The sequence below is a fragment of the Podarcis bocagei genome, assembly GCF_964188305.1.
Source record: "Podarcis bocagei genome assembly, contig: HAP1_SCAFFOLD_189, whole genome shotgun sequence".
In the NCBI taxonomy this organism is placed as follows: domain Eukaryota; kingdom Metazoa; phylum Chordata; class Lepidosauria; order Squamata; family Lacertidae; genus Podarcis; species Podarcis bocagei.
This window is the reverse complement of record NW_027670259.1, coordinates 1-24,977: the sequence shown is the minus strand read 5'-3', so window position 1 is coordinate 24,977 and position 24,977 is coordinate 1. Positions and strand designations below refer to the sequence as shown.

At 41.4% G+C, this 24,977-nt stretch overlaps 1 protein-coding gene across 1 annotated transcript in view; it reads left to right on the top strand.

The window, feature by feature from the left end:
* Positions 1-24,233, top strand: part of LOC308579559 (receptor-type tyrosine-protein phosphatase epsilon-like) — a gene marked incomplete at its 3' end in the record, with an annotated part of 53,025 nt that extends 28,792 nt beyond the window's left edge. The window contains exons 3-13 of the mRNA XM_081214121.1: positions 2,898-3,000; positions 3,316-3,389; positions 7,463-7,596; positions 10,695-10,785; positions 12,534-12,610; positions 12,740-12,776; positions 15,194-15,291; positions 17,024-17,143; positions 17,804-17,967; positions 22,025-22,160; positions 24,084-24,233. Coding sequence (XP_081070247.1) covers positions 2,898-3,000; positions 3,316-3,389; positions 7,463-7,596; positions 10,695-10,785; positions 12,534-12,610; positions 12,740-12,776; positions 15,194-15,291; positions 17,024-17,143; positions 17,804-17,967; positions 22,025-22,160; positions 24,084-24,233 — 1,184 coding nt within the window. The remainder of the gene's footprint in view (positions 1-2,897; positions 3,001-3,315; positions 3,390-7,462; positions 7,597-10,694; positions 10,786-12,533; positions 12,611-12,739; positions 12,777-15,193; positions 15,292-17,023; positions 17,144-17,803; positions 17,968-22,024; positions 22,161-24,083) is intronic.
* Positions 24,234-24,977: the final 744 nt, after the last annotated feature.

Below are 24,977 nucleotides of genomic sequence, written 5' to 3'. Positions count from 1 at the left end.
GGACTGAATCTATCCCAGCACCTACTCCTGTCCTATTATCATAGTACCATCGAGAGTGTCCTAACCTATAGTATATTATCGTGGTATGGGAGCAGCTCTGAAACGGATAAAAAAGCTTTACAGCGAACAATTAAAATTGCCCAGAACGTTATTGGGCTCCGACTACCAACCCTGGATGAGATCTTCACGTCTCGCATCTTGAAGAAGTCACATAATATTCTGAGAGATCCCACCCACCCTGCTCACAACTTCTTTGAACTATTGCCTTCGGGCAGAAGATATAGGACAATGAAAACACGAACCACACGCCTTCTGAATAGTTTCTATCCAAGAGCTCTGATTGCACTAAATAATGATCTCAGGGCCAGTTGCAAGGTTTAGTAAGTAGGGAGTGGAAGGAATGAGATAGGTTTTAGGTTATGTTATGTTTTTAATAGGTCATGCTATATTCTGGATTATGTATGTTTTATAGATTATGTCTAAATAGATGAGAGTTCGGAGATACGTGCAAATGTATATGTGAACCCGGTCTTTGGGTGGGTGTTTGATTTTCGTTGTTGTGTATACTGTGTATATACGGACAATGACAATAAATTTATCTAAATCTAAATCCCATCCAGAGCACACAACTTTGTCATCTGCACTTTTGCTAAAGAGTAGTATGAATGATCTCAAGCTTATGATAAGCTTCTCCAAGTTCTGATATTAAGGACCACCTGTCCCCATATGAATTAACACAGACCCTACAACCATCATCTGAGGCCTTTCTCATGTGCCTGCTCCCCGAGAGGTCCAGAGGGTGATGATACAAGAGCAGGCCTTTTCAGTGACGGATCCCCGTTTCTGGAATGCTTTCCCCAGGGACGTTCGTCTGATGTCTTCATTACATATATTTAGGCACCAGGCAAAAATGTTTCCCTTTAACCAGACGTTTGACTGATTAACTTGCTATGTCTTTTTAAACGTATTTGGGGGAGGGGTTTTATTGGTTTGTTCTAATTTTTATTATGTATTCTGTGTTTTTATGTTGTGAACCGCTGTTGTGCTTTGCAAGAGAGTTGTTGTTCAGCAAAAGTCTGTTGCACATGCACAATCTCGTGTGTTCCATGTAAGGAGATCTGCTGCTCTATTTAAAGTTCAGAAGCTGTGAGAAGGAAACAATGGGTGGGGAAAAGAGGGGGGAACCTTATCAATTAAAGTAAAATAATTAGTTTGGATTCCTCTAGGTTATGAGGCAGAATGAAGTATGCTTAGTCCTATGGGTATTTATTAGTTTTGTTGCAATGGATGGCATTGGATAGAAAAAGTATTTCATTATAAATAGAAGAAATCTGTAATTAAAGCTTCTGGAACTAAATATTTAGGGTGGTTCTGTGTCTGAAAAGCCCTAAGGATTCAGCAGACAATAATACTTTTGTTTCTACATAAGGAATGCCTGTCGTCTCAGTATTATTGTAAAAACAAAAATGTTATGACTATACACTTTTTTATCTCTCATATCTCATCGGCCATCTTTTCTTTCTTCCTCCCTCTGAAATATGATGTTGGTATTTTCTAAGATTATTACTCCGAGTATTTTTATATGCCTAATGTCAACACACATTTTTTCACCTTATATTATCCCTTCTTCATTTGCATTTGGTTTTAAACAGCAGAGGTTTGAATAAAGCACAGTGGAAGGAAAACTGAAAAGAAAAAGTGATGGCTTAAAACCATGGCAAAAGTTTGAGTAGAGTGAGCAGGGGTGAGGAAATGGCAATTTAAAAGAGGGTTGGAGTTGTGCCCATCTCTGCTATTTTCCTTGTTAAAACTGACTTGTCTGGGTTTTCTTAATTTAAAAAAGTTCAGCTTCGCTCCATACCTGCTTTGCTTAAACCTGTGGCATTGTTTAAATCCACAGTTTTCATCTCGGGGTGGCTCTACCCCCAATTTACTTAAACTTGTGTCCCTGTTTGAGTACAACGAGAAGACAGGAACACTGAAAGGGGGAAAGTGACTGTTTTAAACTTCTCCCTCTTCCATTTCTCACCTAGCTCTTGTCAAAGAGATAACAGATGCAAAGCCCTGACATATTCCATGGTACATTCCCACAAATATGTATTTAATTCCTGGTACCACAAAGTTCCAGATTCAGTGTAGCACAGGGGTCAGCAAACTTTTTCAGCAGGGGGTCGGTCCACTGTCCCTCAGACCTTGTGGGGGGCCGGACTATATTTTGAAAAAATAATAATAAACAAATTCCTATGCCCCGCAAACAACCCAGAGATGCATTTTAAATAAAAGCACACATTCTACCCATGTAAAAACACCAGGCAGGCCCCACAAACAACCCAGGGATGCATTTTAAATAAAAGCACACATTCTACTCATGTAAAAACACGCTGATTCCCGGACCGTCTGGGGGCCGGATTTAGAAGGCTATTGGGCTGGATCCGGGCCCCGGGCCTTAGTTGGCCTACCCATGGTGTAGCACGTTAGCAGAGATTGTTGATGAGGAAGTAAGAACTGGTGGTGGTTTGTGAGTGGGGAAAACTTACTGCCCTTTTAAGTTTAGGATGAAAATCAGTTGGCATCCACCTGTTCCTGGTGGTCAAATATTCCACAAAGCTCAGAAGGGTACATGAAGGCCATTTATGGTTTGATGGCGTTGTCTGACAACAAAGAAGCAAATAGCTGTATGGCAAAACTATTTTGGAAGTGACAAGGGAATTGTTGCTGTCAGGATTCTCATTTCTAGCCAAGAACTTCAAAAGAGATTATAACTTGCTCAAAATGCTATGTGGCTAATTCGTGTTAAGTAATTTGTTAAGTAGGAACTGTGTGTATGCGATTTTATCTGTTAGAGATTAAGAAATTCGTTGTTTCCCCACTTCTTACTTCTCTTTTTAAACTCCTAGGCCCTCCAAAAGAAAACAGTCCACCGCCACATCTGTTGACTTCAATGCTGATCCTGATTCTGGTGTTTATAATTCTGATCCTTTTAGCTGGCTATTTCTTCAGGTAAGCAGACATCAGACGCTTAGCTTGGAACTAGTTCTGTCTTGTTTCCATGTGATCTAATGAGGAAATGAAAGTGTGTTGCGTGCAGCTGTGCTGGCTGCACTCACCCACATTAGCGAGGGCAGCGGAGGATGTTACACACACTGTTTCTCTCCACCATCTGAAGCTTTTACAAACGGAAGATGATTAGAAAGAGTTTTTCCAGAATTACATGGTTTGTGAGACAAGCTGCAGTATTATACGTAAACAGGTAACTTATTTATTCACAACAGATCTGCACTATCCCCCTAAATTTATCTTATTATAATTATTAAGGTTCAGGAAACACAGAAAAGCAGTGGTGACTTCAAGTGATAAAAAAATACCGAATGGAATCTTAGAAGAGCAAGGTAAAATATAAATTTGATTTACTTAATATTGAAAATCTTAGGTTTTTTAAAGTGGTAAATATAATGCTGAATGTAAATGTTTGATTACTGAAATGTTTGTTACTGTTAGTTGTTGTTTTTATTTTAAAACTTTCTTTACTTTTTAAAGCAACTTTCGCTTTTGTAGTAATATGCTGCTTACAAGTTTCTATCTATAACAGGGTGTAGGATCCAAGACAAAGACTGGAAATTGAATATATTTATATTTAAAGTCTAGTTAGACTTGGGCCACTTTTTACATATTATAAATGTTAGGTATAGAACCGAGAGATCTTAAGTATACCTTGTCCTAAAATTAGGTTTGAAGAAGGGTATATAAATATTTTAAAGAAATAATTACACAAGAATGTTTTGTGAATGTGAGAAACAGTAGTTTTAAAACATGTGTATCATACCTATTCATTTGTGAAGGAGACAGAAATCACTGTACAACCCAGCTGAGTGAACTGGATGTTTTTATTTCATGTATTTAAAAAAGCCTTGAAACAGAGCCATGAACTGGACTTGCAGAAAGTTGCAGCTATTGAATAATACTTTTGTTTAAAAGTAGTGGCTCTTAAGCATCTTTATCTCTGCCCTAGATCAAAACCAGTGTGATGTTGCTAATACCTATCAATTAGATATTGCATTCCAAGTGTTCAGGGCACTTAAGACTGCAATCCTGTACACACTTACCTGAAGTAAGGTCACATCCTTTAAATCACTTGGCTTTCCCCAAAGAATCATGTGAACTTCAGAGACCTCAGCAAACTGCAGCTCCCAAGATTATTTGGGGGAAGTCATGTGTTTTCAGTGTATGGCGTGAATGTGACCAAGGTCCTACCAAACTTAACAGGACTTGCTTCTGTGTTGCTGTGCTGTGATTGTGCTGTGAGAAACATTCTCTTGGTGTGAAACTACAGTTTGTAACTGGAATTATAGCGGGTTGGTTAAGCAAGTATTTTGCTTTCCAGATATAACACCCCAACACCCGTAGTGTGCCCCTTGCTCACAAAATTTCAAGGCTTAGTTTTTAAAAATAAATAAATAAAATAAAATAAAATATGCGATTATAGTCCATTGTAGCTAAGGAAGGATGGAACATGCCTTACTCCAGGTATGCTGTGTCCCCAATAATACCCCTTCCCCTGTGAATGAAAAGCAAGAGGCAGCCACATGTGACATTTGTGTAGTTTAACTCTCAGTGGCTTGGATCCAGAAACTCGGTGAGCAGAACTAGGGCACTCCTGTGAGTGGAAGGAGGAAGTTACTATTTTGTCCTTTTCCCTGGAACTGCCAGTTCCCACTGAGAATCTGCTCTCAAAGGTTTCAGGCTCTTTGAAACACATGAGATTGCTTGGAGGAATGCAGGAAGAAGGTGAAGCTGGCAAAAATCTCTGCTCCCCCCCCACCTCACCCCCTCCCCGTTCTTCCAGTGGGAGTTTATACTAGGTTACAGTCTCTCTTGTGAATAATAATAATAATAATAATAATAATAATAATAATAATAATAATTTATTATTTATACCCCGCCCATCTGGCTGAGTTTCCCCAGCCACTCTGGGCAGCTTCCAATCGAGTGTTAAAAACAATACAGCATTAAATATTAAAAGCTTCCCTAAACAGGGCTGCCTTCAGATGTCTTTTAAAGATAAGATAGCTGCTTATTTCCTTCACATTCCACAGGGCAGGTGCCACTACCAAGAAGGCCCTCTGTCGTAAGGTCGTAAGAACAGCCTTTCAGAATCAGGCCAAACGCCCATCTAGTCCAGCATCCTGGGCTCACGGGGGTCAAGCAGAAGCCTATAGGAAGTTCACAAGCTGGATGTAACAGCATGTCCCCCATTTTTTATTCCCAGCAGCCTTGCATTCAGAGGCATACTGAGGGCAACTCGGGCTTCAACCCGTCATTCTTTCAATAGTCCTGTATTGTAAATTTCCATTTCATGGGCAAGGGGCTATGAGCTTGCCCAGGCGCAGCTGGTTTATAGCTGAGTTTAATCCTTAAACTGGTTGGCTAGACTCACAATTTACATTACTGACCACTGAGCTGCACCTGATTTTATGTATAAATAAATACAAATACATTAATAGAAATACAGTGGTACCTCGGCTTACGAACTTAATCCGTTCTGGAAGTCGTTCTTAAATCAAAACTGTTCTTAAACCGAGGCGCGCTTTCCCTAATGAGGCCTCCCACCACTGATGCCCTTCCACCGTTCGGATTCCGTTCTTAGACTGAGGTAAAGTTCTCAAACCAAGACACTATTTTCGGTTTTGCGGAGTTTGTAAACCAAATTGTTCTTAAACCGGACTGTTCTTAAACCGAGGTATAGGCATAGTAAGTGTTACACAAGAATACACCATCCAGCTGTTATAGCAGACCTATAGCAGAAACATATAATAAGGAAACAAAAAGAGGGGGAATCATAGAATTGTTGGAAGGGACCCCAAGGGTCATATAGTCCAACCCCCTGTCATGCAGGAATCACAGCTAAATTGTTTCATGCCTTTTCTTCATTACAGCTTGTATTAATGCTCATTTTTTCAAATGCTGTGCGTATTTTTACAAAACCAATATATACGGCAGTCGTCTGGAGAATTAAATGTCTTTTATTGTGTACGTATTTATTTAACACATAGTCCTGCTTTCCTCCAGTGAGCCCAATGTGATATATGTTGTTCTCCCCTTCCCAATTTATCCTCCCCCAAACCTGTGATGTAGGCTAGGCTGAGAGAGATGGTGGCTGGCTCCGAGGTTACATAGTGAGCTTCATGGCTGAGTGGGGATTTGACCCCTGGTCTTCCAGGTTCTACTCCAATGCTCTAACCACTACAACATATTGAAAGCGTTAAAAATGAATGACACAATAGTCAGCTTGTCAGATTCAGCAGAATAAATATTGGTGGGTGTTTCTAGATGTGGGGCTTCCCTTCAGAAGAGCTCATTGTGAAATTGAGCTCATTCAGCTATGAGTTCAGAATTACTAAACTGAAGCATCTAAACTGTTCAGATGTGTGATTCCCTTCCCTTCAGTCCCTCCCATCCCAGAAAGGAACCCCCCCCCCTTTTTTTTTTTTTGCTTTGGCACTAATATTCCTGCTATGGGATATTTTTTTCCTTTCTTTCTTCTTAGAACTTATAGCCCACCCAGCACCAAATGATCTGAAGTCAGGTGATACAACATAGTTAAAACAAGTACAATTTACCATATTTTTCTGTATATAAGACTAGGTTTTTCCCCTTTAAAATGTCAAAAATTAGGGGGTGTCTTATACACGGATACATCTTTCCCCATTTTCTTAAATCTGAGTCCTCCAAAATTCCGTCTTATAGATGGAACAATACGGTACATTAAAATTATAAAATAAAACCACAAAGTAACAAACCAGCAGCTTCTACTGACAAACTTCTCTTTCAACAGTGTCTCATCCTTTTCCCCGCTGTTATTGTGAGGCTTTTGTTTTCATCAGCTCCCCTTTGTATGCTTTTATGCCTAGTGTTTACTGTTTGATTTATTTATTTTTACTTGTGTAAAGTATGGTAAGTGTTTCCATTTTGGAATTGTAAAGGTTTGCTCTGTATTTTAAGAGGATTAAAGGTACATCCCTCCTCTCAGCTAAATACTCCATTGATATTCACTGTTAATTATGAGCATGCTGGCTAAAAACGTAGTGAGATCCCCCCCCCCCCGCTGTGTTTCAAGTCAAATTTGCACAGTACAGTATTGTACACATTGCTTGAGTTTGATGTGTTTCTATTCCACCCACTGTCTGTCCCCAATTTCCCAGTCTCCCCACCCACCACAGCTCCTATTGGTGAAGCTTTCATCCACCCCAACCCCCTCCCAAATCATCATCTTAGGAACACACCTGAGAGTTGAAGATTAAATTCTTCCTTAGCATTACTAGACTCTTTTTACACATTATCTTTTTAAAAGCCAGCACCCATCTTCTTCTTTTGGTGAGCAGGGGATTCTAAATGAACATTTGAACTGCAGTGTCATTATTCATACCATATGTAATAATATATATTATGTTGGCATTCTATCCAGCAGAACAACAGATGCTTCTCAGAAGGTCTCCTTCTGGCCCAAAAAAGTATTTTCCTATTCCAGTGGAACATCTGGAACATGAAATACGGATAAGAGCAGCTGATGATGGAAAGTTGTTTCGGGAGGAATTTAATGTACGTCTTCATATTTTGTATTTAATGTTGCGTTTTCTTCAAAGACACAGCAAGTACAGGTAACAAATTGTGTGTAATACTTTTATTTTATTTTTTATATCCTGCTAATCTGCCTGGGCTCCCCCTGCTACTCTTCCTCTAAAAGAAGAAAAGGTGTAGGACCTCATGTTTAAAATTTACATGTGTGCATCAGTTGGCATTTGTTTCAGGCTAAGGTATGGGCCTGTACTATGTAAACCTTACCATCTTTCCTTTTTGATACCGTGCCATTTAGAAACATTAAAAATCTTGCTGAGGCATGACCAGGTTTGCCAGTGAAGCCATGTAGGGGGCTGGCCTTGTATTCTATTTACAATCCATGATGTGCCTGAACTCAAAATGGCTCTTCATTCTCAGCTCCTGTGTGCTTAACTATGTTTCCTTTTATCAACTTATCTCATACAAAATAATCCTGAAGAGGAATATAGTGCCAATAAAAAAACACAATAGAGTTATACAGTCCAGCTGTCAATAAACAACAAAGCAGGAAAGAACACATAGGTAGTTAAAACACCTGTTTGCAAAGTGCAGCATTCAACCAAAAGGCTGGGTGAATAAGTAGGTCTTCCGTTCACACTGATAGTTTATAAGGCTCCTTGCCAGCTATATTGGGGGATGGGAGGAGTTCTGCAGGGTGCCTCTATTGAGCAAACACCATCATAGTTTTACTCCACCTGGCTGGTTCAGGTTCAGGGCAGCTTTGCTTCCAGTCTGCCCATCCTGACTGGTCATTCAGCCACCCCTCCAGGTTCTCATGTGCCAAGTTCCTGTACATCATTTCCAGCACACACAGAGCCACTGTGCTACAGCATAAACAATTAAGGGCCTTGGCAATTCTCTCCTGTAGAAATACTGAAGAAGGGGGAAAGGCAGAAAAAGCAATGTCATTTCATAGTGGTGTTCATATTCTCCAAACCTAGGGAGTTTCTCCCAATACTTACATATCTGAGCGACATTCTGTCCCGTGTGCCACAACTTTCCGAAATCCTATCTCCTATCAAACATTCTGACCTTTGCCTTAAAAGCTATGGAGTTTCCCACTCCACAGTGCCTTGTTGCAAGAAATGGGGATTAGCAACTAGTTATTGTGGAGAAAAGAGATAAATAATCACCAAGCTATCCCACAACTCAGAATAGCGTGCAGGCATATGGGTAGGTGCCGAAAATCCGTGAATCTTGCTGAGGCCTGAATTGTGGTAGCAACTGTGCATCATTGTGCTGTTATTTGCCGCTTTGCGAATGGGATGTGGAGAGAACTGAAGCTTCTCAGATACCTAGGGAAATCTACAGCTTTCCCCTTCGAATCAGTGACCTGTGATATCCTGACCTTCCTACCGATTAAAAAATATATGACAATTTTGAGGAAGCAGAGGCATGTTGTTAATCTGAGCACAACCCAGAGAGGAGTGTATGTTGCTACTCAGGAACCTTTCCCCCAAGTTCTGGCTCCCTATTAGCAGTAGTCCCTAAATATCTGCTTTTAATGGTGCTGAAGGTTTCTTGTAAATACGATCCTCACCTCGTTCAGTAAAGCAGGCTTGCTCTTTCGTTTCCTGCTACATTGTGGTTGCATACAGCAAGGCTTTCTTTTTCCTGGCTGCTCGCTCACTAGCAGAAAGGAACATACTATGTTGGGTTTGCTCTCTGACCTCATATGAACAGTTCTGTGAAGCTGAACTTACTCCTTACATCAGGTCTCATAGATGCAGCCATGGCAATGAAGGAACAGCATTAGTTTAGATTTGAGTTCATCTAAGTGAAAAAGCAAATGCCAATTAAACCGTCTCTGTTATGCAGCAGTGCTATAATATAGGAGGAGGCTATAATTGTCAGGATTGCATGTCAGCAGTTTTTATTATGATTATATGCTTAAAATGTGCCTTTTTAAAAGTAATAGTGCATCTCTGTCAATTAAATGTTTTATCTTTGCATGTCTATAAATAAATAAATCATAAATAATAATAATTAAATACATCCTGATGCCTTGGCACAGTGTGGATCTCCTAAATATATTAGGTGATTTCATAGTAAAAAAAACTTCTCCTTCACTAATTATGTTTATTACTTTCTAATGGTAATTTACCCTGCCTCCAAAATGGAAGAATGTACCAATGTACCTATTTTAAATGTAGTAATGCAAACTACATGAAACCCTATTTTAAAACACGGAAGTCCTGGTCCGGATAGAGTGATGTATAACAAGGTGTTGCATGTTACTACTGGCTTGAGAGAGAGTGTATTTATTCCTACTAGGATTGAATGATTTGACTCCAAGGATATATTGTGGTACAGGTGTGCACACTTTCCAGTGCAGCTGGAAATCTGTCCATAGAAGCATGCCTCCAGGTGCATTTCTGCCCTAATTGATTGGGACATGAACCTAGTGAATATCAACGCTGCCTTCTGGCATTGATGGTCAGATGGTATGTTATGTATTTGATGGGCATGTCTAAGGCGCAAACTACATGTGTCACTTAAATTGTAAGTGAGTGCAAGTTTTCTTCCACAAATTACAAGCACAAGGTCCTGGTGTGGATTTGGAACCTGGATTTCTATGCAGACATATCTTCTTTAAAAACTTTAAAAGTTTATAGTCATTATAGTTTCTAATGAGCATTTATATGTGGATTGAAATAGATTTCTAAAAACATAGCACATTAAGTTAATCACATCACACACACACTTTGATTGTCCTATTGCCTTGCATATTTTGAACTTCTTATTTTGGATTCACATGACTGGGATTTTGAGTCCTTCATCCATACTCGATAATCTCGTTCATTTTCAATGTTTATGCTTCAGTTCTTAATGGCATGGTCACTACATGAGTCATTTTGAGATTGTTATTTCAAGTTGCCAGTGCAAACAACAAACACACATCTTTCTTTGAAACTGGAACTTATTCCTGGGGTTGATGGATTCAAAGAATTTTGTTAACCTTTTCATGTGGGCATTATTGAGCTCCATGGGATACAACTGTTTTACTTAAACCATCTCCTCTATGTAACTACTCACTATAGTATGCTGTTTTGAACTGACACTACATATTTTTCCTGTAGTCATTACCTCCTGGATATATGCAAGGAACACTTGAGATGGCAAATAAAGAGGAAAACAGAGAAAAGAACAGATATCCCAACATACTACCTTGTAAGTATTAATGATTTGTTGATTTATTATAAATAATAAGGTTTATATTAGGAAGGACCAAATTCTTATTAAAGTAATAGTGTTTTCCATGCAAGTACCCATCTTAATTTGTTGCAGAAAGAAACAACTGTATTGTGGCATCTAAAGGCTACAAGCTTTAGCCCTAGCTTTTATCGACTAGAGTCTCCTTCAACAGATCCATGCATTGGTACTATTCTCAGTTGGCAGATACAAATGCGCATGGATAAAGTGAAAAATAGTAAACATTTCGGCCAAATGACCAAGATGTACAGTGACTGTTGTGTGTTAAGCTTAAACGTATTTACAGTGGAGACCTGTCCCATTTTGCTACCTGAGGCAAAACAGGAATTGCCTCCTCTCCCCCTCCTCCACTTCCGCCATCACCACTCCCACCTCTCACCAAACTTGGTGGAAGCCAGGGCACTCCTCAAAGTGTTGCCACTTGCTTGGCAATGTCACATGCCAGAACACCTCCCTATTGGCGGCACAAGCAGGCGGACGGAGCTCTTGCACTTCTGCCACCTGAGGTGGACTCTTCACCCCCATCATGGGTGGGCTCTGTATATTTAAGATAATCACATTGACAATTCACAACACTGATAACATGGTTTTTTCTAACCTTTGCTAAACATATATAACTGGGGAGGTAACCATTATGGTTTGATTATGGTCTAAATAAATGGACTCAAACTTCCTGAGTTCTCCTTCAGCTTTGTCCTTGTTGGTAGGTGATACCAGGATGACAATCGTTGCTTTGATTTCTTTCTTGCCCTTCATCATAAGGCCTCAGATGACCTGCAGCAATTTAAAAGTACAATATTAAAATCAATTTAAAATAAATTACAGTCAAGAGAATAGGGTGACTGCACATGAATGAATGAGTTCCTGTTGGTGTTTATCTGATGCCATTAGGTCCTGTAACAGTTTTGCCTGAGTGCATTTGGGGACAGAGCTGGTATCAGGGTTTGTAGCAGTGCCCTGTCCCAGGGCTTCTGTCTCTCCGTTAGGCTGGGTCACCTTTTTACACGAGGGGCTGAATGTAAACAAGGGAAGGCCTGTCACCCCAGGCCTGTGAGAGAGAAATATAATTGTTTAGGATGGCTGTACATCACTGATGATACATTGGCATGGTTTTAGCTGGTTGCTGCTGGAGGCAACAGTAATAGCATCAGCCATATTAAGGCTGTTCATATGCTGATCCCGGACAAGTATCACTTCTAACCTGCCCTTCTTCTGTCTGCGTAAGACAAACAGGTCAGTCTCTACATGAAAATTATAAATGGACAAATATTTGACAATAGAAATGGCTGCATTCCGAAACAGTGAGATGGTATTTTAGTCTTAGATGAAAACTTAATGTTAATATTCTTTGAGAAAGGAACTTTAAAAGTGGACCGCGGAGTAAAACTGCTGAAGTAGAATTCATCAGTAAATTTGATTTTGTTTCATGGTCTCATTAATGGTTTTTGTTTTGTTTTGTGTTTATTATGTATTCTCATTTTGCATTTTTGTGTTGTGAACTGTCCTGGGATACTCGGATGAAGGGTGGTATACAAATTTAATAAATCAAATGGTGTCGCTATTGGCTTAAGGTATTCATCAGGCAGAATAATGTTTTTAGAGTTTGTTTTGTTGCTGAGAAGAAAACAATGTGTTTCAGAAGGTTGTCAGCACTGTATCTATATTTGCCAAAGGAGCTTCTAATTGTGTATGTTTGTTCTTTACAGACGACCATTCCAGGGTAGTTTTAACGCAAATAGGTGGACTTCAGTGTTCAGATTACATCAATGCTTCATATATAGATGTAAGTGAATAGATTTCTTTTTAAATTACTTTTTAAATTTGTTAAGCAAGCAGCACATTGACAGTTTTGAAATTCATATTGTAAGAGCGTAAGTTTAAAAGACAACTGTGTACATTTTTTCCCCTCCAGGGCTACAAGGAAAAGAATAAATTTATAGCAGCTCAAGGTATCTCCATTACAGTGGTGCCTCGCAAGACGAAATTAATTCGTTCCGCAATTCTCTTCGTCTTGCGGTTTTTTCGTCTTGCGATGCACGGTTTCCCATAGGAATGCATTGAAAATCAATTAATGCGTTCCTAGGGAAACCGACTTCAGACCAGGTCCGGGGACAGTCTGTCCCCGGACCTCTTCTGAAGGCTGGGGGGGGGGGGACAAGGGCTTTTCTTCCCACCCCCAGCATTTTAAAAAACCCCGGGACAGCGGAGGACTTCTCCGCTGTCCGGGGCGATCTTAAAATGCTGGCGGGCGGCATTTTAAAATCGCCCCGGGACAGCGGAGGACTTCTCCGCTGTCCGGGGCGATTTAAAAGCCCCTGGGAAGGCAGGCAGGGGGGACAAAGACTTTTGCCCCCCGCAAGCCTTCAGAAGAGGTCCTGGACCTCTTCTGAAGGCTGGCGGGGGCGAAAGTCTTTGCTCCCCCCGCCTGCCTTCAAAAGCTGTCCGGCCAAGGCTTCGCGGACCTCTGCCGGCATGCCGAAGCCTGCGCGCGCTGACATTAGCGCGCGCAGGCTTTGCGGAGCGCTCCGCCAGCAGCGGCACCGCTGCCGCTGCTGGCGGAGACTTGCCCGCAGGCGGAAGCCTGCGCGCGCTAATGTCAGCGCGTGCAGGCTTCGCGGAGCGCTCCGCCAGCAGCGGCACCGCTGCCGCTGCTGGCGGAGACTTGCCCGCAAGCCGAAGCCTGCGCGCGCTAATGTCAGCGCGTGCAGGCTTTGCGGAGCGCTCCGCTGGCAGCGGCACCGCTGCCGCTGCCGGCGGAGACTTGCCCGCATGCCGAAGCCTGCGCGCGCTGACATTAGCCCGCGCAGGCTTCGCGGAGTGCTCCGCCAACAGCGGCAGCGGTGCCGCTGCTGGCGGAGACTTGCCGGCATGCCTCTCCTGCCTTCAAAAGCCGTCCGGGATAGCGGGAAGCGCTTCCCTGCTATCCCGGACTGCTTTTAAAATGCTGGCGCTGGGGAGCAAAGCCTTTCGGCCCCCGCCAGCCTTCCTGGACCTCTTCTGAAGGGGGGGGAAGGCTTTGCTCCCCACCGCTAGCATTTAAAAGAGGTCCCTGGAGATTTCCCTATGGGCTTTCGTCTTGCGAAGCAAGCCCATAGAGAAATTCGTTTTGCGAAGCGCCTCCAAAACGGAAAACCCTTTCGTCTAGCGGGTTTTCCGTCTTGCGAGGCGTTCGTCTTGCGGGGTACCACTGTATTTCATCCATTTCTCTTTTTAAATGTTTTGCTTTAAACATCTGCATGTACAAAGCAATTTCAGCAAATGTGTTCTTCAGAATTTACCCTTATGCTTAGGCAGTCAGATTTTAAAGAGCTTTTTGAATACAGCTTTGGCTTTATACCCCACTCTGCATGTTCACACATTCCTTAGAGAAAAGGGAGGGTAGGTGAGTAGCCCTGCTCCAGGCATTTAGCCTTGGACTGTTTCTATGCCATCCATTGCAGCTGGCATGCTAACTCAGAACTCAGAACCCAGACTTGAAGGATGGGCTGCTCAAGACATGGACTAAGCACTTAGTGCAATTTCATCCATTTCTCCAAATTACATCAACAGGCAGCCAGGCCCAAGGCTGAGCCCTATATAGCACATCGGGAAAAGGTGTGAGCAGCCAGGCAACAGTAGTGAGAAATTAACCACCACTTTGCCAACCTTCCACATGAGGAATTACATCTTCTACAAAGTCCCTGCCTTGTCCCGTCTCCGCCCATCTCCTGCTGGTGCTCCAGTTGTGTGAGAAGTTGCCATCTAGAAGCACCCCAAGTCAAAATGAAAGGGAGATTTTGGACAATGAAAGATAGCATGGTCACAATGACATCATTCCTCTTATGTAATATCTCTATTTTGTGAGAAATGCTATTTTTTAATAAGCTGCATTAAGATGCATAGCTCCGCTTTAAACATACAGTAAATATGGGAAGCACATGGATTTGTTATCAGACCATTTCCATCTAATGAAAGTGCAGCCTTGTCCTCTATGAAGTTACCCATTACATCATATTTGGAGGCCCTACACTGAGTGCCCTATCTTCTGAGATTAGACAGGACCTTTGCTGCCTCTTTGGATAGCCTGTCTACATTTGTATGCATGACACATATGCTAGCATTATTTAGGTGCTAGATGAAGACAGATTTATTTGCCTGGGCTTTTGTTTGACAATTTTGCTTCTGGGCAGCATTGCTACTGCTTTAGTATTTATTGTGGAATTATTTGGTTGGTTTTAAATCTTGTGAACTGCTTTGAACATTATTATCGATGAGATATTTTTAAATAAAGGAAATAAATATTTTTACCCTTTTCCTTTTTAACAGTACAGTAGTATTGTTTGTGGTCATCATAGTTTTTGATTAAATAGCTGTGTTGTATGTGTAGGCCCTAAACAAGACACTGTAAATGATTTCTGGAGGATGATATGGGAACAAAAGTCTGCAACTATTGTCATGTTAACAAATGTGAAAGAGAGAAAAGAGGTAGGACACATTTTGAAAATATTTCCCCTCATACTGTTTGGAGTTTTCCCATAACTCACAAGACTGTTACTAATGTTACCACTTCCTGTTCCGAGTTTTTTAATAAGTCTGGGGTTTCTGACACAATCGCTGCAGCATGCTGGCTTAACTAAACTTTCTTTACTTCTGAGCAAATAATTGGTGACTAACTGAGAAACTTAATGGTGTCTGTGTGTCATTTCTGAATCATGTTTTCAGTCAAATGTGAATGTTCGGGCTTTAGCCCTGGTTTATGGCAGTTGTGAATTACCTTTAGAGATACAGTCATACCTCGGGTTACAGACGCTTCAAGTTGCGTTTTTTCGGGTTGCAGACCGCCGAAACCCAGAAGCACTGAAACGGGTTACTTCTGGGTTTCAGTGGTCGCGCATGTGCAGAAGTGCTAATTCACGCTTTGCGCATGCGCAGAAGCTCCGAATTGCAACTCGCGTGCGCAGACGCGTCACTGCGGGTTGCAAACGTGCATCCCGCACAGATCACATTCACAACCCGAGCGTCCACTGCACATAGTTTTCATTGGTAGGAAAATATGTATTATTTATTCTGCATCTATTTTCCACCTGGGAATATACACTTGCATAGGGTTAGGAAAACGTCTTTTAAGATAGTAATTTGTGTAAGAAGTCAAGAAGAGGCTGCTGGATCAGGCCAATGGCCCATCTAGCATCCTGTTCCCACAGTGGCCAGTCAGATGCCTGTGGGAAACCTTCAAGCAGGACTTGAACGCAAGAACACTCTTCCCTCCTGCAATTTCCAGCAACTGGTATTCAGAAACATTACTGCCTCCAGTGTTGTGGGCACAGCATAGTTATTATGACTAGTAGCCATGTGTTGTGGGGGGCAGGAATGGCTGAGAATTGTTTGACTGCATTTTTCTCTTCCCTAATCCACTGCCAAATTTCGTTATCTTTCCTGGAATGCTAGATGGACTTTCAGGCTCCAGCTTACCTTCCAGCCCAATTACTAGTTCCTAGAATAAAACTGATTTCATAAAATACAATATGAAATTTCCCAGCACATCTGCAGCAGGGTAGAAGATGATGGCTGGAGCGTATTCGTGTGCATATTCATTTCCTGTTGTGCTTTTTAGGTAGCTAATTAAAAGTGAATAAGGTGTGTTTGGAAAGCAGAAAATTATAATAGTAATAATTTTTAAATTTATATCCCACTCTTCCTCCCAAAGAGCCCAAGGTGGCAAACCCAAGCAGTAAGACAAGAAAAACATCTAAAGGCAATTCCAATACAGATGCTAACAAAATAAATATATCTCGGTCACTGAGAAGCATGCAACTTTTATTGCTCAAGGATGACCTCTCCTGGCATTCATAGAGAAATGTTGACAGAGTTCTCAACAATTCTCTCATTGTATGCAGTATAGATTTTTAAAAGAATGTCATGTAACCATTGGCTACAAATGGCTCTGGATTGAAATTATTGCATCCTGCAACCTGGAGAAACGGGCTTTTAGAAATCATAGGGGGGTGAAGTCATACCTTAATGAATTTTTGGTCCTATTATATTTCATAACTCACTATTAATATAGTTAGGCGGTGTCAGTTTCAGTTTTAGAATTTTAAAAAGCATACTTTAAATAGACTCAAAATAATTGTACAGCTTTATAGTACAGCTCAGTTATTTGAGGGGCATATATTGCAGCTTGAAGTGACTGTGTGTGTTCTTTACATTTGCACAGGACAAGTGTTTCCAGTACTGGCCTGATCAGGGATGCTGGACTTATGGAAACATCCGAGTTTCTGTGGAGGACTGTATAGTTCTTGTGGATTATACTATTCGGAAGTTTTGTATTCAGTCAGTAAGTTATAGACCCCATTTAATATTTCTCATAACTGGAAAACATTCCTGATCTATTTTTAACCTCTAAAATACGTACTTGGAATTGTCTGTTTTTGTTGAGTGAAAACTGTTTTTGTCAGATGAAAACTTAGCTCTACTCAATACTTACATTTTATTAAACTGTGCCCGAAGTGAGATTTCATTTGGCATTCTGCATGTAGTTTTTGTTTTCATGTTGCCATTAAACACCGAAGGCTCTAGTAGCTCTCTGTTCTCTGAAGCTTCTTTTGGGAGCGAAGTGTCTCTAGCTCCAATTGGGGTAAATCGTTCCCCATCCACTTGCCAGTCTCAGGCCAGGGGTGCTTACAGGTTAAGGTGTCCCCACAATAACTCTTGCTGAAAGAAGGGGAAATGTGGGTGCATGAATACTAAGTTCTAAGTGAGCACAACATGCAAGGTCATGGAATATGCTTATGACTTGCAGTTTCTATGCTTTTTGCTGGCAGCTGAGTGACTCTGTAATTCTCTTTATATACTGAACATTTTAAATTAATTCTTAGTCTAGGCTGCTATTGCTGATGTCTGAAGAGGGAGGGATCGGTCACACTAACTGGATTGTTTGCTGATTTTAGCCAAAGAAATCAATGGTCATACTCATATTCTGTTTCTGGCTCTCTAGCAGGTTTCTGATGGCTGCAAAGCTCCCAGGCTTGTGACACAGCTTCATTTCACCAGCTGGCCTGATTTTGGAGTGCCTTTCACACCTATTGGAATGCTCAAATTCCTAAAGAAAGTAAAATCATTGAATCCTGCACATGCTGGACCAATTGTGGTTCACTGCAGGTATGTGTATGTATAAATATGCAGGTACACACACATACCCATGAAAACTTACCTTGGGGTGGCCTAACAGGAAGTGGGCAAAATCAATTTTTGCGTGCTTAAGCAACAAGTGTCTCCTTAATGTGGGCTTTTCCTACTAGGGTCTCTGAGAAAAAGCAGAACAAGCCAACATCAGAACTAGTATCAGGAAACTGGCTTCTTCTTGATGATGATTATTATCCGTATTGTATCACCTGTGAAAAAAAAGCAAAGGTTTCTCCTTAGTTATTCATCAGCAGGGATTAATTTGTCCCCTTTTCCATTTTGAGAGACGGACCATTTGTTGTGACTTATGCCAAGATAAGCTTGTGCAAATCTCCCTTCAGGAATCTTTTTTACAATTTTAAAAATAGCCCATCGTTCAAAACTTTACTATCAGCATAAATATATTCATAAAGTACCAGCAGTTTTCTAGGTTAAGAAAACAATACAGTCACTGCCGCAAGCTTAGATATGGCACAGAAGTGAAAAAGGATAGCGATGGAACAGGAAAAGGAACAAGCTCTTTGTAGTAATGTAGTTGTATTCTTAGCAGTCTATGTAGCTACCAGTACCATGAAGGAGGTAGGGGAAGGCAGTTTGAGTCTGATGGAGGAGGAAGCATGGGTGATTCATGCATTCTTAAAACACACTTGAAAGTAATCAACGCCCAATCAAAATATAAAAATGCTCTTTGTACAACTTGTACCAGGATGCTTAGAAGAAGTGGTATCGCTGATAAACTTTTTTGTGTGTATATATAATAAATGGGAAAGGGTCTAAGGAAATAAGTTATGATTTAGAAAGCTGGAATATGACATCACAAGAACAACAAACCGAAATAAAATAATAGGATACCAGAGGAACATTTATGCCTAGCACAGGATGCCAGGCCCTTTTCCTCTGAAAGGAAGGCTGAAAATCATTTGAGTTATCATTAATCAGAAGCAACCATGCTCCCTCTAGTGGTTGTGCTATTAAACACTAGGCCAGTGTTTCCCAACCGGTGTTCAGCGGCACACTAGTGTGCCGCGAGACGTTGCCTGGTGTGCCGTGGGAGGGAGGCGGGCGAGTCGGGCGGCGAGAGGCGGGGCGGCGGCGGCGAGGAGAGGCCGCCCAGCGCGGGGCTCTCGCCGTCTGCCTGCCTGGCTGCCTGCGTGGCGCTGACGTCACGGGGCTGTAACGTGCCCCACATAGGCACACGCGGGGCGGCGAGCGAGCGAGCTCCCACATCCCATCGCCGCTCGCTTCGGCCGGCCTACTGGGCTGTCGCAGGCGGAAGGCCTGCGCATGCGCGATGTTTTCGCGCCTTCGGGATTCCCTTCACGCCTTCCTCCTCCCGGGTCCTTGAGAGCGCGGGAAGCGGCAGCGCGAGACCGGCCGTTGAGCCTGGCAGGTATTGCGCTTGCCAAGGCAGTCATGCAGATCATCCTTTATTATCCTTTTTAAAAGTTGCATGTGGGATTGTGGCATTGTGCAAAATGCATGAATAAATCTTTCATGGAAATGGGCAGTGACACAAATCCGTAGTCATCCAGGAGGTTCTGTAAAGCAGGCAGCAGTTGGGCTTGTTTGGGCGGACAGTCTCTTCCCATACTATGAAAGAAAATGGATAGTCAGCACAAGGAAAGCCAAGGCCAGGTGAAATAAGGATCACCTGGGAAATACAGAGAACTGGACTATCAGGAAATTATTGAAATCCTAATCACAAAGAGTTTGAACAGTGTCCCACATAACCTTTGTGGAGCTTTAAATAGATTTTATTTTATTTTATTTTATTTTATTTATTGCAATGCATTGCATTGCAAACCACTCTGTGGGTATTTCTTTATCCCGAAAGGCAGCCTAAATACTTTAATAAATAATAAATCAATTCATTATAAATGAAATTGAATTTAGATTCACAGTATAAGCACAATTTAAATCAGACTCATGCCAGCTACATTACTGCCCTGGAGATGTTTGGGTTGAAAGGCTGAATACTAATTCAATTAACAACGCCAACAACAACCTTTTTACAGGCATATGTCAAGGGCTCAGCACCTCCTTTTAAGTATTTGAATCTGTTACGTTTACATGGATATTTCCCCAGCTTCTAATAACATTTGCTCTCTTCTCTCATAGGATTTTCTCATAGGATTTACTTTCTTTGTGTTTATTTGATTCCTATTAAAGAGAATTACTTTATATATAGTCAATATAGGCGCAGAGTTAATTTTTTAAACATTTTCTAATGGTGGTGTGCCTCGAGATTTTTTTCATGAAACAAGTGTGCCTTTGCCCAAAAAAGGTTGGGAAACACTGCACTAGGACAGTATTTTAGCATTTCACAGTAAATCAATACTGTACATTTTTATATCTAATGTTCATATTGGTGTCAAAATGGTATTTTAGAATTCAATTCAGTATACAGTGTTACCTCAGAAGTCGAACGGAATTGTTCTGGAAGTCCGTTTGACTTCCAAAACGTTTGGAAACCAAGGCACGGCTTCCGATTGGCTGCAGAAAGTGCCTGCAGCCAATCGGAAGCCGCGTCAGATGTTCGGGTTCCAAAGACCGTTCACAAACCGGAACACTCACTTCCGGGTTTGCAGCGTTTGGAAGCCAAAACATTCGACTCGCAAGGCATTCGGGATCCTAGGTAAGACTGTATTTAGCTCTTTATAAGGCCAGCATAGTTGCTAGTTAAAAATAAAAGGTGAGTCTCAAGTTCAAGATCCTAAAGTAGTTAACTTGAGGATGTGCAAAGTGTGTCTTAAAGTGAAAAGAGTGGGTGGAGGAGGGAGCCCTTGTCTTACCTCCTGATTTCCCCTCCTTAGCCCATCCCATGGGATAATTTTCCACACAGATACCGAAGTGAGTCCAGCTGCTAGAAGAACAGCAGCTGAAGGATGGCTCTACGTGGAAGAGCAGAAAGCAGCAGGGAGGTTTCAGTAGCCCCTGCCTACGCAGCCGATTTGTCACTGTAAATTGTACTACAATATGTGTGATCGCAGCACACTTGCAATTAAAGGCACAGTGAACCCCACATTATGTAATTTGGCCATAAGCAGCAGGAAGTAGATTCAATATTACTTATGGGTATGGTCCAATGGTTACTTGAATCTGAGCTACTTTGGGTTTCTATCCCAACTTAGATTTATTTATGTTCATTCAGACTTCTTGCTGTGAGTCAATGCGAAGTAGCCCTGGACAAAGAATGAAACCCTGTTGCCTTGGGACCTTTGCAAAAAGACTGTCTCACAACTGGGCAGGATTCCCAGTACGTTTCCGAGCACAATTCAAAGTGTTGGTGCTGACCTTTAAAGCCCTAAACGGCCTTGGCCCAGTATACCTGAAGGAGCGTCTCCACCCCCATCATTCTACCCGGATACTGAGGTCCACCACTGAGGGCCTTCTGGCGGTTCCCTCATTGTGAGAAGCCAAGTTACAGGGAACCAGGCAGAGGGCCTTCTCGGTAGTGGCACCCTCCCTGTGGAATACCCTCCCACCAGATGTCAAAGAGAACAACAACTACCATACTTTTAGAAGACATCTGAAGGCAGCCTTGTTTAGGGAAGCTTTTAATGTTTGATGTATTACAGTATTTTAATATTTTTTGGAAGCCGCCCAGCCAGATGGGCAGGGTATAAATAATAAATTATTGTTATTGTTATTGTTATTATTCCAGGTTGCGAGAAAGCCTTTGAGCATGCAGCCATATTTGCAAAGGACCCATACATGTTTTTTACATAAACACGGAGGGTGGGATTGCTTGGCGATCCCTACTCCTGTGTTGTTAAGACGGAAGCATTGCCTAAATAGGGGGTCCTGTCTCACAATAAACTAAATGCAGGAGATGTTGATACTGCCACTAAACGTAGTGGAGAGAGTCTGCTCTGACCTGTCATAGTGCTTGCAATATAAGTAAGGAAGACAAAGAAAATCAGAAATATTGGGAGTAAGACTTCAGAAGAAGGATTGCCAAGTCCAAAAAAGTTACTGCAATATGTTTCATCATTTTCCTCCTAATTCCTGTTGCGTTTCCTTTCTTCTTAAGTGCTGGTGTGGGTCGTACAGGCACATTCATAGTAATCGATGCTATGATTGACATGATGCATGTCGAGCAAAAAGTTGACGTTTTTGAGTTTGTGGCAAGAATCCGCAATCAACGCCAACAAATGGTTCAGACCGATGTAAGTAAATAAAATACACCTTATGTCAAATTTATCAATCTTTTCAGCTTAAAAGATGACAGAATGACTCAGCCAATTGGAGGGAGGTGTTGGCCAACATTTTCTGCCCTCACCCATGAAAAACATTACACCTTTTGTCACTTGTGAGTAGGAGCAGGAAAATGTTTGCACCCTGGGAATTCACCTGTGCTCCCTTACCAAAAAAGAAGTACTTCTTTCCTGTCTTGATCTGCTGTTCCTTTAATACTAAATCAGCTTTGCTTGTCCTCAGTGACATTGTCACTTGGCTAATCATGGTTGGCTATGTGATGACATCCAATCCAATCCAAATCTTTATTATGGTCATAGACCAGCATCTAGTTCATCTATGTAATGACATCATTATTCCAAAGCAGACAAGACCTATTTTTTAAAAAAGTGTGCCAAAGCAGCAGCCAATTAGAGCAACAAATTGTGGGGCCAGGGATAGTGGAAATTAAGGCAGATAGTGGAAGTTCTCCACAGCGAACTCAGTCAATCCACAGGGGTCAACTCGCCATCCAGGGATCAGCCGCACAATGAAGTTTCCCACAAAGAGCTCAGTGCATGGCCCAATCCATTAGAGTTGATCAGGCAGCCCATCTGCTGGGCGGTAACTCCAGCCCTGCTTTCTGCAGGGACAGGCTGCGTGACTGAGTTCACCACGCGGCAGTCAGTCATGCAGCCACGCATTTACCTGCCCTCACCTGACCATGTTTGACATCGAGTAGGAGGCAGGTTGAGCACGGTTTGAGGAACGTCCTTGTGGGCTTAAATTCAGCCCACAGCAGGAGGTTCACCACCCTGGCCTCTATGATACACGGGTAGTGGGGTGTTCCTAGTTAGTGTAGACCAGGGATAGCCAATGCCCTCCGGATGTTGTTGGGACTGCAGCCCTGGTCATTTGCCATGCTGGCTAAGGCTGATGGGTACTGTAGTTCAGGGACATCTGGACGGCACCATGTTGACTACCCCTGATGTAAACAATACTGGGCTAGTCTGACATAGTATAAGAGAACTTTCTAAGTTCCAGAGATACAAAACATCTGTATTAATCCTCTTGCCCTGAAAAGCTTCAATTCTTGCACCTTAGCACGGTCTTATTTTTCGCCATATTTAGTCTCTGTTTTCTTTTCTTTTTTTAAAGGTGTGATTCATTATTTGTGTTCTAAATGGCTCTTTGTGATTCTAGAATGCTTTTATGGAGTGTGAGCTGTTAATTTATTCTGAAGGATGAAGCTTCTCTGTAGTTTAATGTTGTTTTACCTCTCCAGACAAATCACTAGCTGAAACCAAGATTCTTCCTTTCCTTTACCGTTTGTGGTTTGTCACCAAAATTCCTAAATGCCATAAGGATGAATTATTACATATGGATAAGATACGTTTTATCATTATGGGAATAAACTTAGGTCAAGCTCATGCTTTTTCTAGCCTTTTGTGTGGCCAGAAAAAGGGGATAGTAGGTTTCACTTCAACTTTTGTTGAACTGCCTTAGGATGATTAATCAAAATTCAAACAAACTGTGATTAATCTCCAAGCCTTGGTTTTTGAATCTGGATTGTTTCAATAAACCATATATTAGCCACATTTTAGGATTTTGATGTAATGCTGAGCTTGGGTTAATTGAAAATGGAAGTGAAAACTTCCAAGCTCCTTCCAAGCTCCGGTGGATGAGAGAGGGATAAGCCTAGACTTGTTCCTTTACAGTAAACTGTATTTTATTGGCTTATTCAATCATAACGTATGTGTAAGTTTTTTACCTACCACTCGTAAAGGCAACAGTTACATTTCTGACTACTGTATAAAAGTGTATGAGATAGCTTGAGGTTATTCATATCATATATTATATGCGATTAGTAATATTTAAAGTGTCCTGGCTTATAAAATGGCTTACGTTCTTTACAGATGCAGTATTCCTTCATTTATCAAGCCTTACTTGAATACTACCTCTATGGTGACACAGAACTAGATGTGTCCTCCTTAGAAAAGCACCTGCAGCCATCGCACAATGCAGCACCAAATCTTGTCAAACTAGGGCTAGAAGAAGAGTTTAAAGTAAGTATTAAATAAAATTTTACAAAGATTTCAGGCTCACACTTAAAAGAAATAGTTTCTTACTCTGATTTTTAAAAGGTTAATCATCTTAGAGTATTGGGTTGGGTATTTTTTAGATAAAGAAACTTCACCTGAATTAGAATTTGGTGATAACAGTCATATTATGCATAGCATATATAATATGTCTGGAGTTATGAATATAGTGAAGTAAAGTTTTAAGGCTAACACCAGTTATACTTTCTCGACTTAACTGTATCTCAAACCATTCTTTTGCATTTTGAGATCTGCTGAATTTGCAAATATGAACAAAAGTAATTGTCCCTTCTACTTTTGGAAGTTTTTTAATGTTACATTCATACATACATTTGCGGTATAACATCAATGTTCAGCTTTCCTGTATTGCAGGAGGTTGGACTAGATGACCCACAGGATCTCTTCCAACTTTACAATTCTATGATTCTGTGTGTAATACTTATTGTTTAATATGTACATACTACCTTTATTTTTTTAACTTACTTTACTTAAATTTAATATACCACGCTTTATCCATAGATCCCAGGGCAATGTACAATATTAAAAAGATAACTTACATAGCTGTCAGAGCTGCTTGAAGATCCTAGCTCACAGAGGATCACGCTAGCCAGCGATCATTAAGTAAAAGTCTTTATTGAATTACAGTTTCCATTCTCACGCTGCTGCGCGCAAACTCTACGTCTAGTAGCTAGATCGGCGAAGCTCCGTCTG